The 12,703-nt window shown below is 33.4% G+C and overlaps 2 protein-coding genes across 15 annotated transcripts in view; both read left to right on the top strand.

The window, feature by feature from the left end:
• The window catches only part of LOC116779506 (uncharacterized), a 36,735-nt gene extending 27,196 nt beyond the window's left edge, over positions 1-9,539 (top strand). For 7 of the 12 annotated variants that reach the window (XM_032673820.2, XM_032673818.2, XM_061521968.1 and 4 more), the window contains 4 exons: positions 796-984; positions 1,456-1,653; positions 2,677-2,747; positions 3,923-9,539. In XM_032673820.2, coding sequence (XP_032529711.2) covers positions 796-984; positions 1,456-1,653; positions 2,677-2,747; positions 3,923-4,054 — 590 coding nt within the window. In that variant the 3' untranslated portion in view covers positions 4,055-9,539. Of the gene's footprint in view, positions 1-795; positions 985-1,455; positions 1,654-2,676; positions 2,942-3,922 lie in introns of those variants that run through there. The other 5 variants (XM_032673823.2, XM_032673828.2, XM_032673819.2 and 2 more) reach the window with 4 other exon arrangements.
• Positions 9,540-10,924: 1,385 nt separating this feature from the next.
• LOC116779392 (tensin-1) overlaps positions 10,925-12,703 on the top strand; it is a 60,029-nt gene continuing 58,250 nt past the window's right edge. The window contains exon 1 of one of the 3 annotated variants that reach the window (XM_061522908.1): positions 10,925-11,110. In XM_061522908.1, the coding sequence (XP_061378892.1) occupies positions 10,970-11,110 (141 nt within the window). In that variant the 5' untranslated portion in view covers positions 10,925-10,969. Of the gene's footprint in view, positions 11,111-12,361; positions 12,633-12,703 lie in introns of those variants that run through there. The other 2 variants (XM_061522921.1, XM_061522914.1) reach the window with 2 other exon arrangements.

Genomic DNA, 12,703 nt, shown 5'->3' with positions numbered 1-12,703 from the left:
GACATAATCCTAATATAAATTAAACATTTTTATGTATATAATAATTCTGTAAAATATATTGCAACATCTAGAGTTGATATACAGAAAATCTAGCTAAAATATGCATGGGACGAAACACTTATCCCCGTAATGCAAAGTAATATTTAACATTTATTTATTTTCTATTGATCTCAAAGTGTCACCGACAAAGTGTCAACACAAAAATATTGTGTTTTTTTTAATTTGTGACCTTATTCATGTTTCTAAAGTAATATTTATTTACCTAATGCAAGTAATACAAAGTATTTTATAGTTCTCCAATTATTCAGTCTGATCCAAGGTTTTCTGGTACGCTTATGCATATTATATACTAATTTATTTTAAGGTAGTCCTAGTTTCCTCCTTCTTCAGTTTATTTTAAATCGAGCATGATAATAAGCAGACAAACTCTTCAGCATGCCAAGTAGATATAACGTGAGAGCTTAAGATAATTCCGAAGTCGCATAAAATTTTAAATAACTAATTGCATGACATGTTTTTATGCCTTCATAATAAACGACTCGTAATTTTACTCTTATGGGTAGAAGTTAGTCATATAGATAGATAGATAGCTTGAAAGAACGGTCGCATGCCCCGTAGAGGCGGTTGGCCGTATTATCGATAATTCCCAGCGTACCCAGGGGGTCGGGGGCATTATATCGACGCGGGGAAGGTCGCGCCGGTACCAATGACTCGATCCGACCGTTACGGGCACCCAAGTAGGTAGGTTCAGGACGGGTTCTCGGTTAGAGTTACTATATGAGGCGTGTGTGGCAGTGGGCGGCTACTATGAGGAGAGCGAGGCGGGGGCCTACTGCGGGGAGTACGGGCGGCGCGTGGCGCACGGCGCGCACCCTGCGCACGCGCACCCTCACCCGCACGCGCACCCACACGGCCATCACCCCCCGCACACGCCGCACCCTCCGCACACGCCGCACCCGCCGCACGCCGACCACCAGATGTCATGTGAGTAGCACGAGCGACCGCCCCGAGACAGACGTCTACATCCAACGACATTCGACATTTTTCATCTGTCATTGACGTCTCCAAGTTGTTGTTCAGAGTATACTGAGATGTTATATAACCTTTCCGAGTGTCGAGGTCCGTCCGCATCCCCTCCCGTCGACCGAGTCGGTACTCGATATCTCGGGAACTGGACTAAGGTAACGAACTGTAGACATGTAGCGATTCTTCTAACTGTCGTCGTGCATGACTATCGATTTATTTTATGCCAAGAAGTATTTTCGCTTTTCTATATTATAATAAGTAAATATGTATCGCGTCGATTGGAGTAACTCCGTATTGGCAATATTTCTAATAATTTGGATCAGTCTGGCGCTTATCTTTTAGTCGTTTGGAACTGGTGTGGCGGCAACGTTGACCATTCTGTGTTAACCGAAGTCTATTGTAATGATGATGACCCCGGGGTGCGTGCAGGCGGCGGTGTGGGAGGTGTGGGCGGCGTGAGCAGTGTGGGGGCCGTGGGCGTGGGAGGCGCGGCGGGCGGAGGTACGTCGGAGTACGTGCGTAACGAGCTGCGTGCTGTGGTGGGCGCGCGGTCAGCCCGGCCCGAGCTTCACACGCTGCACGCTCCTGACCTCGACCCGCTCCTCAACTTCGACATGCCCGCGCCAGGTTAGTAACTTTACAAATCACCGTCTCCTCTTCAATTCACTCTCTCTTTCTTTCTCCTATTCTCTCTTCTCTCTCTTTCGACGTGGACACGTTCGTTGTTGCGAACCATCTTCGAACGAGCGCTGTGCGTCCTTTATCTACCATAACGATGTGCTTATTAATACATTTATTTGTATATAATTGTATTATTTTTTGTAACAATTAACATATAAGGAACAATAATTTTATTAGAGTAAAATAATGTCGCAGTAAATACACTGGATGATATTCACACGTGTAAATTTATTTGACAGATATGTGTATAGAATAGTGGGTACAAGTACATACACTTTTATTGGGAATTTTCTTTAACTTTTTTACTGACCATTAAAATTTTTTGGTGGCTGTTAAATATCAAATAGAGACAGACAATATGCACATAAAAATTATTTTTTCTCGTAAAAATAATTTCAGTTATTTATTTGCCGCTCCGCTCTTTCTTTATATTGAGAAACCTTTATTAAGTTTCCAGAAAGTAGTTTGCCGTGGGACTTTTTTTTGTTATATAAAACTAACAATAAAAATTAACCATCAAAAAAACTTAAAAAAACTACCACTCTCAGGAGAAATTTTTTTTCAATCTTTAATTTAATTTCCAAAAATTCAAGGAATCTAATCTCATCATCATTCAATACAGTCTTTATTTTAAGAGCAAAGTAAAAATAAATATTGCCTAAAATTTCATAATCATTGCTCTATATTGTTTTGTTATTGTCCTAAAGTCTATGGCCGCCTCAGTTTCTTTGTCTATATCTATATATGTAGCATAATAGTTGTAATATATAATATTTTCTTAATGAAAACTTTTCTGTTAAACAAAGAGACAGTCTGTAGAAAGACCGTCCGGTGTCATAAAACACAGATCAATATCTAGCATCTTAAACAGTTTGTATATTAAATATTGTAGCGAGATCAAATATGCCGACAAAACATTGTCAGTGTGGTAGTTGGTCGCTGGCAATGTATCCGTGTGTACGTATGTAGGTGGCGGCGGTGTGGTGGGGGGCAGAGCGGCGGCGACACCGAACGCCTGGGAATCGCAACAGAGCACAGCGGTAAGCCAGGGACGCGACCAGAACTAAACAGAAACGACAACCAACAAAAAAAAACATTTAGTCACTACACTACTTGTATATCGGTTTTTTTTCCATTATTTTCGTAGACAAACCTATGAATTACGTATTGAGTCTGCTCTGCTGCGTGTTGTCGAAACGATCATCATTATCTTAGACGCTGATTAAGCGAAATGTGCCAACGTTTGTTTTTTATTTATCCTCACTCTCAATGACTGCGTGTATATGTCGCTAACACATAGTTTACGTGATTGTGACGTTAGATATCGGAGCCATTGAGACGTTCTACGTTATATAATTTTAATATACATAATATTAATTGAACGAAGTACTTTCAACGAATTGGTACATTTCCAAATTTATCGACGAGGCTTATGTGATGTGATGTACAATAATATTTCTTATAGAATATTATTTAATAATTATGTAATTTGCATTTTGATATTATATTAGTTTAAGTGATTCATGACAACATGGATAAGTCATCGCTTTATAGGTTTCTCGTTTCTGTGATTTCAGCTTATTACTGAGAAATGGGGTAATTCGCATGCGCAAGTGATAACGAATAAGGTGGTGGTTTATTTTAAAGTGTAGTTTTATTCTAAATTTTTATGATTTTTGCCACTAGACAGCTTCTTGTTTCGCTTCTAAAGTGTTGTAATAGCATACGAATTATTTCGTTGATCCGAGTGCCGTACTTTTTTAAGCCATTAAGATGAATGCATGACGATTCCTTTAATTTCAGCAATAATTGAGGTGCGATTAAAAATTTTATTACTTTAATTAAGTTTATACTTTTAAATATTGTTCTCTGCTTCGGGGATGAGTGTGTGATAGCAGTCATTGCCTAGTTATAAAAAAAAATGTTAACATTGTATTTAAAATATATTCACTGAAATAATAAATACTTTTTTATCGTTCCTCATAATACATATTAAAAACAAACTTTCATTAAAAAAAATAACCAAAAGTACCGTAAAGAGTATCGCAATATATCCAAGTCACTAATGTTTTGATCAATATAAAAATAATTTCAAATATTACAGAATATTCTGATTGGACTAGTCCGATATCAAAATCGTGAATCTAGCAACCGTTCTGAAAACTAACAAAATAGTAGTTGCATCGTTTTGAATGTTAGCAATTCGCTATTTCAGAATACTACGGAGGAGGTCTCGGCGGGGGCGGCGGCGGGGGGGCAGCGGGCGGCGGGCGGTGATGAGGAGCCGGCTGCGGCTGGCAACACGCCCGCTAAGGCATCACTGCTACAGAAACTACTGTCGCAGTGAGAACACATTACACCCCCACCCCCACCACCACAGATACAATACTACCCCCCACTGCATTTATACCTGCGCGGGAGCACGTACGCCGTCTCACGGATAGTGATGTAGTTTAGTAGTGCTAGTGCTGTAACGTTCTATGATCCACTGTCGATATGTATCCCTATATGTTCTATGAGAACTCGTTTTATTGTAAGTCTTTAGATGTATGTAGTGTATGAGGATCGGTCCGACGAATACGACGGTAGCTTCCTGTGAAGGAGTAAAATATGTGATCGGCAATTTGATTGACTCGTACGCCTAGTATACATATACAGCAGACACACCGCGTGCAATATTGTATAGAAATATTAGAACACATATTTTTTTTGGCGTTGTGAACGTTATGTATTATAGTGTGAAAGTCAGATGTTACCTGTTATGACAAAGTTAAGTTGTATTCTTTAGTATTGATGGTACGAATGTTGTTCTCCCGTGTACTATGCTCGCGTGGATTAGACGGAGAGCGATATTTTTTCATGAATTTATTTTGTTTTATAACTGAAAGCTAACGGAAAGCCTTCGTGTATTTTTGTAGCATAGTACACGGGGGACGTATGTAAATATCGTGTTGTTAAATTATAGCAATTGCTTCAGTGTAAATAATTTGTTAAATATTATTGTGTTTCTTATGTTATGGTATATTAATTTTCTTGTAATAATACAAAAACCTTTACTGATTTTATTAGTTTTTTTAAACTACTATATTATTATTATTATTTTTTTTACAAAATTCGTATTTTTTATTTCATTTGCCTTTGTATTGACATGCTTTATTGTATAGAAATTTCGTATTTCAATCATTTACTTTTGGAAAGTAATTGTTTGATGTGAATTTAATTTTTATATCTAGACCGGGATCCTGGATCTCTCTGGTTTAGAAGAGCCTTTTATCTTTCTACCATTCGTTGACTGAAACAGTATATTATATCTTGTTATAAAATTACCAACGTTTCTAATACTCATTACTAATCCGTATAAAACGCAGCAACTGAAATAGCTTTGTTGGAACAAAACTATTTTTATACGTCAATAGTCAATGAATTGATAATTTTTTTATTATTATTTACTAGTTCTTGTGTCGGTACGTCATCGTTGATAATTTGTAGAACGATAAATAGTGCATGGTAACTTTGATGTAAGTATGAAGCGATTTTTGTGCTCAATTAATGTCTTAAATTAACTGTAGTCTTCGTTACCGTTTGCGTTGGCAGCGAACGTGCGTGCATGCGTGCGTGTATGCGTGCGTGCGTACACGAATTAAAAATGAATGATGCATGAGTATCGAATCGCGCTCTGTTTAAGAAAAAAAATAGTATATAATAACAAAACAAAACATTTATCTGCTTTCAATATGTAATGATAGTTCCCTCCAATTATTTTTTTCATTATAAAGCTAATCTCACACTATCAATAACAGATGGTCACCTCATTTGTATGTAAAGTTTTACATATGCACTGACACGGTAACGAAGAGCTTTTGCCATATTTTGCGATGTTTTTAATTTGGTACGCTTGCCGAGGCCTGCTTATAGTGGACTCACCATTCAGTGGAATTCAGCGTCAGATAAACAATTTTGTTAGAGCTGGTAATACGTAACGTTTGTATTCCGTGGTCTCGACATAATCTTATGGATTCACGTAAAATTATATTAAATAAATTAACGTCATTTAAAACTTAGCGCACCAATTTAATGTGAAATGTTAGCTTCTACGACATTAACTCAGTGTTACTTAATATTTACGATAACGGTAATGATAAGAGTTACTGGAAGTACGTTAACACGAAAATCATTGATATAATTGTAAATCGCACAATATGAATACGACGTTTTAAGATAAATTAAACATTTTAAATTAAGAATTAATGTGAGACTGTCGAAGGACGTTGTGTGATCTGGTGAAACGAAACGCTGTTATCCGGTAATGTTCGGGACCACTACCACTACCACTACCACTACCAATACTGAAAGAACCCGTCGCTACTCGACTTCATCGCAATCTGCTTTTTTCTCTATATTAAAAGACGTTGTACGGTAACATCATTATACTATTTTTGTACTGTCGGTTATAACTGTTGAAATGTATGCTAAATTATTTTTTAAGAATTAACAGCGAAAATTAATATCTGTACTAAATTACTATATTCATTGGCTTATGGCAGTTGGCTAGCTAATAGCAGATGTAGGCAGGAAATGTCGTTGCATTATTTGATATTTTTTTATCAAGATGCCGTCTCCCATTGATGTGATTCAGTACTTCTTAAATGTCTCTGAAAAATTGAAATTTCAGTCTGCCGCTAGCACCTAGGAAACAAGTAAACAACGTCTTCTGTACCATAGATATAGAGTTGAATATACATTGTAAATGTATATCGTGGATATTACCTACCTAAAGATGAGAATGTACAAAAAAAAAAATTAGACTATGCATAAAAATAATCACAAAAAAATAAATAATAAAACAAATAGGAATTATATTGATATTTTTATACCGTAAACGTTAATAAATCTGATGTTAAGGGCTACTGACCAAATCTCATTGGTGTTGAAAAAGTTCGATCAACTCGCGAAATCTTTACATTGAATAGTGAGATGAAGCTTTACGAAATCCAACAAATGTAGCAATATGGTGTTGCATTCCAATTAGTCGACGCCGATGAGACTAGCTCGCGCGGTGTCTTAGTTGAACCGATTCCATAGAGTACAAGTGATGGCCTTGCTAGGTACATGACTGAGATACCAATACTTGAACAAATTAGTCAAGTCCTTACTTATAAAAAATATTGGAAGCATATTTATTGGATTGTTTAGATGGAACAGCATTTAATGCCGTCGCATAGTTTTTGACGTCTCGATGTGGACTAGATGTATTCAAAGAAGGTTATATTTTTTACAGTTTTACATAATATAAAAAAAATAATAAATAAATAAATAATAATAATGATAAAAAATAAAATTAAACTCGTATAACAAACAACACGTCCATTGCACGAGTTCATAATCGGTTATCTCGAAAATATTATATAGTTGATAAAAATAAAACAGTTATTAATGCATGCGTGCCTCAATATAAATTGTGAAAATATTTTTCAATACCATCTTTAATATGAATTTATGCCAGTGTATATGATGTAAGATATAGTATAGCTCTTAAATCACTTCCGCAATGAAGGACTGTTAAACTTTCAAACGTTGTTGTCTATAAATAGAAAAAAAATGATAAATAATTTTTTTTATTGTAATTAATTATTCTCACATCGAAATCGAAGCGATCAGGGATATAAGAAATTAAGATTTGGAAATACATATTTTTACATTACTGTACTGATATCCGTTAAATATTGTATCATTTAAATCCGCTGCTAGTTACGATTTCATAAGAGAAAATTAACATTCGAATCCATTTAAATATAGATGTGTTTTAGTCTTCCAAGATACCCTTTTGATTTCCACCTTTATATAAATTTCTATTCGATGTCCTTCATGCCTGTTTCAAAATTTTTATCAATCTATATTTTACTTGTCCTTGTAGCTGTCAGATACAACACATGTTATGTGATCGGCAAATAAAATAACCAACGAAAATGTATTCCTATATGATAAATAAAAAAAATATTTTGATAAATGAAACATTGAACTGTTTAATTGGTTTTATAAAATGTAATTCATACTATATGTATGTAAATAATAGTGTAGACTCAGTCTCAGTCTAATGTTGTATACCTCCTGGTGATGTTTGTAAAATAAATGCCGTGTTTGATATTGAATGAAAAGCTTCTAGTTTGTAATCTTATGTGCGACCGATTTTTCAACATATTTTGTTTTTAAAGTACATAATGTTTAAATATCATTTTATTGTAGGCTGCTATTTTAATGTTGTTGTAAGATTTATTGTCATTTCGGAACTATTAGACGTATCTTGTAGATCATGTATATATCGGCATGATTCGATTTTAAACGATATTTGGTCAAATAATTGGAAATGTTATGTATAATTCGAAATTTTATGTAACTAACTGATTTAATGATAATTATTTTTGCATTGAAATTTTTTTTTTTTGCTCGTCACAGAGTATCGTGTAACTTGCAACAAAATAATAGGGTCCAAATTTTCCATCCAATAAAACAGCAGATTTTATAGCTTGGACTGTGAGAATGTGATATACTGATATTTCAATGTAAACTTATCGTGGTTCATTACTCTGTGACGTTGTGATCGGATACGTGTACTGTAGCAGAGGACGAAACATTGATGTGTACGGGAATCTTTGTTTCAGTGAGAAAACATAATTAGTATATAAAGTTAACGATAATTTTCAATGAAACCGACTAAACAATAGCGTGAGTCGTGTCCAAAACACTGCGCTACGAGTTTTATGTTATCACTCTGTAGATAATAATGTGTGATAAATATTATATTTATAGTTGGATGACAGTCGCTAACACAACGAGGTATCCACACTCCCGTACAATGTTGATTTTATTTTTTGTATAAAATCGTGCCTCTTGTCTTGGCCTGTCGTCTGAGAGCAGGGGTATACTGTATATTTTTAGATATAAATGTCACTATTAGATAATGTTAATAAAGCTAATTATGTTTTTTCTAAAAAACGATCAAACGACTAATGTTTGGGCCAGCTGCAAAAATGATTATCGCCTGTCTATGATCTATAATTATAGTAGGTATGTGTTTGACACAGAGTTACGGGTGGGTTAATGTTTATCAGCTTTATCAACGTATCTAATACCCGAGTCTTGGATGGACTTAAACTTCATTTAATATTATATAGAACTAACTAGTCTTATCGCGAGCCGTAATCTTTTTTGCGGATGGCCTTTAAGTTTGTGTTATTAAGTTCTTGAGATGTTAGTTAGGCTCTTTTGTGTTGCTGTGCATTTCTAAGCAATGTATGTATGTTTATATATTGTAAATAGCTAAACATATATTTTTACGACTAGAATACACAACCAAAGTTGTTATAAATATGTGGTTGATTAAATAATAAAATCGATATAGGTCGTTATGTTTATCATTGTAGAAGTTCAACTATGATCGCGTAGTTGTATCTATACAGAACAATGTCTCGTCGAAGCCTTTTAAGTAACCGCCCTGATATTAGTAAAACGAATTTATTGTTTCCAACTGCATATGAAATTTGATATACATTGAAATAAATAAAATACAAATTCATTGAAGTAATTAAAGTTATAACAGATGTGTAATTTTTTATGAGAAAATTATAGTATCTTTTTTGTTCCTAATAGCTTGCTCCAAACTGTTTTTTATCACTAATTGTCAATTAATAGCTGACATTTCAAATATCTGAAAGTATTTAATCTGTTATATGTTTTTATCCATCGACAAAAGCAGGCGTTAAGAGTACATTACTTTTAAGTTGTATTTTTTTGTACATTTTAGATTCGAAAATATAATTATATCTAAATGATAAGTGGTTTGATTTACTGAACCCAATATATATCAATCTATAAAAATAAGAAATTTGATCACAATTCTTAAGTGCCTGAATAAGTTACTCAGTATGGCATATATGTATTAAGGGCATAGTGTGGGTGTGACTTTTAGTTAATACACGTCACTTCTTCGACTACACAAACAATAAAATAATAATATTAAGTATTTAAATTAATAACATAAGTACCTTTATCGTTATTAAAAAAAATATTTAAAATAATGAAACAAAGATGAAATATATGTTTATATGTTCAGATAACTGTCAAAAAAATGTATGCGAATATTAATTCGGATACTTTTACTGTCTTAATGTCTTACTTGTGAGTACAGTCGGGCAACGTATCCGAAACTTCTATCAAGATAAGCAATTAATCGCTTTAATGCGGATATTTTAATTTTACGATATTATCAACTTTGGTAAAGAACGTGTTAGAGATTTTTTTTTTGTTCTAATTATGTTTCTCATTACAGTGCAATAATTACAATGCCTGTATTTCTTTTTATTAATAACATATTACTTTTTACTAGTAAACGAATGTATGTATTTGATTATAGGGACAGTATAAATTATATTATTGATTTAATTATCAAATAAATATATCATGTACTATGAAGTATGAAATGCTCATGTGCAAAATATCTTAGTAGATTGGTACGCAGTCGGTAACAATTAGTAACAAGGTGGTATTTAAGGTCTTAACGTTTTATGTGTAGCATAGGAACTTACTAAGGAAAATATTTATTAATTACCAGTTATTGCAATGCCAATGCAATGCAAATGCCAATTGGAACAATTTAAGGATGTTTCGTTGAGTTTTAATAAATCTAGTTATAAAATTTTCTTTGATGAATTTGGGACAGAAATATAGAATCCGCTAATGACTTACATTATAATTATTTTAATTAAATAATTAATCGGTGTACAAGTACGATATTTAGAATGTATCTACCAATGTTTACACACGAAATGAATTATCAAACCTCTTCCATAATCCGGTGATAAAATATCATTAAAATTTTGTGGTTTTACTAACGACACACATAAAAATTCAGAATCATTATAACCCAACCAAACCCTTCTCTATTAATACCGCGCAATTGTGGATTACTTCACACATTCGCTACATATCACATCAACCTATTTTCATGATTCGCTTTAAATGATGCCAAGAAGATTAGATCACTGGTGCAACGTTCTATATTACATCTGAATGAATAATTTACTTATAAATGCATTTAATGGTATGAATATTATTTTTACGCATAATTAAAACGCCGCAGTTCAGAGAGGTCAGTCTGCAACCTAATATTTCTTTTGATACCTACTTCATTGTTCAGTCGTGTGTAGGTGGCAAGTACTAAACTACTTCACGATGTGACTTAACACAGAGGTCTGAGTGGTATACAATGGAAAATTCTTTTTACGGAGTCATTATAACGTTATGCCTGTTAATATTGTTTAACTATATAAAATATTATTCAATAAAGTCAATAAAATGTTTGTTTGTTTGGTGGCGCAGTTGGAATAAAATTGACACTGAAAAATGGGTACGTAAATAGTTAACAATTACTTTTTATAAAATTAGTACGTTTAATATATATTTTTTTCCAAAATTTTAATCTTTAACCAAAGTTATCTCAAAATAAAACTTATATACATAACGCACAGTCGGCATATTTTTTCTTAGGGTTGTAATTAATTAATCTTTATAATGTCAAATAATATTTTTGTTAAAATATTCCATCTAGAATGACAAGTGGCTATTACGATATAATTTATTTATTCTGCTCAAAATTTATCCAAAACATTTATCGTGTAAATAGTTCATTCATACATATGTTGCAGTATTATGAGGAATAATATTGATTATTACTTAATTTGACATACTGAAGTTGTCTGTCGTTTATTGCTTAATATAAATATAACGTTTACACTTTTAGTATTTTTAATTAATTCTCTTGTGATAAGAATCATCATCAAATATCCGTTCACAAATTCTATTAGCCAGTAAAATATTCAATTAAATATTTCAAGCGCTTAAAAACTCCTACAAGTCTTACTCATGAAAAAAGAAAAAAATGAAACGTATCTGGTGTCTGTCTTAGTATCTTCTTAATAACCACAAGCACTCCACAAAACAGCTATAGTGAAATCACAAACAGACGCTTCAATTTTAGATACCTAAATGCATAAAATTTATTATATATATCTGTAGCAATGTTTTTGGTAATTTTAACGTATTACTGATTTATTTTAACTAAGGTATTTATTTATATTTTAAGTGTTCATTCGCAACTTATATTAATAATCCACAGTTGACTTCAATTTGGTTTCTTTTGAACATTAACGTATAGCTGTACCGAAATTTACGTTTCCTAAAGCATTTTTGAGCTACATAAAGATAAAACAAGGTCTATATTCGATACTTGCGTAAATGCTAATTGAGTCTAATTAGTGCATATAACGTCAATAGCTAAGGTATATTAATTGACGAGGTCAAATGAAAATGTTCTATAATTACACTAAATACTCGTTACACATTTGAATTTACCACTGTTTGTGTCCAATTATTTAATATTTACATTTGGTACATTCGAATGTATGGCTGTTACGAAATTTGAATCTACCTACATTTTATTGGTATTTTTCAGTGCATATTTAAATGCACGCCTCGAAATAAAGACGAGCAAATTTCACAGAGGCGGGACACCGGGATAAAACGTTCCATTATTATGAATTCAATAAACAGTAGCTTGAGCCGGGTCCCGGTTGCCTAGTTGAGAGTCGTCCGGCTCTTCGTCCGCACGCATGCGTACGGTCCTGTTGCACGCACCCAGTACATCGCCGCGCTCGGTTTATTTAATATTATGATGCATATATAACTTCAAAGCAATGGGCTCTCATTATAATCTTTAAATTTAAAATTTGTAAAGTATATTAATTTTATAATGACTACCAACAAAACACAGTCAGCTGTTTAGCTCTACAATAGAAATGCCCTGGAACTGTCCGTGGTCTCGCGAACGCCAGCGCCCGCCAGTTGATACTCCACTTCAATTGTTACCACAGGTTGGTCAAATGATTTTTATATCGATGTATAACATATGCAAATATTTTCATTTTATTCCAAAAGTAATGTA

Source organism: Danaus plexippus, chromosome 2, assembly GCF_018135715.1.
Source record: "Danaus plexippus chromosome 2, MEX_DaPlex, whole genome shotgun sequence".
Taxonomy (NCBI): Eukaryota; Metazoa; Arthropoda; class Insecta; order Lepidoptera; family Nymphalidae; genus Danaus; species Danaus plexippus.
This window is presented reverse-complemented; position numbering and strand designations above follow the sequence as displayed.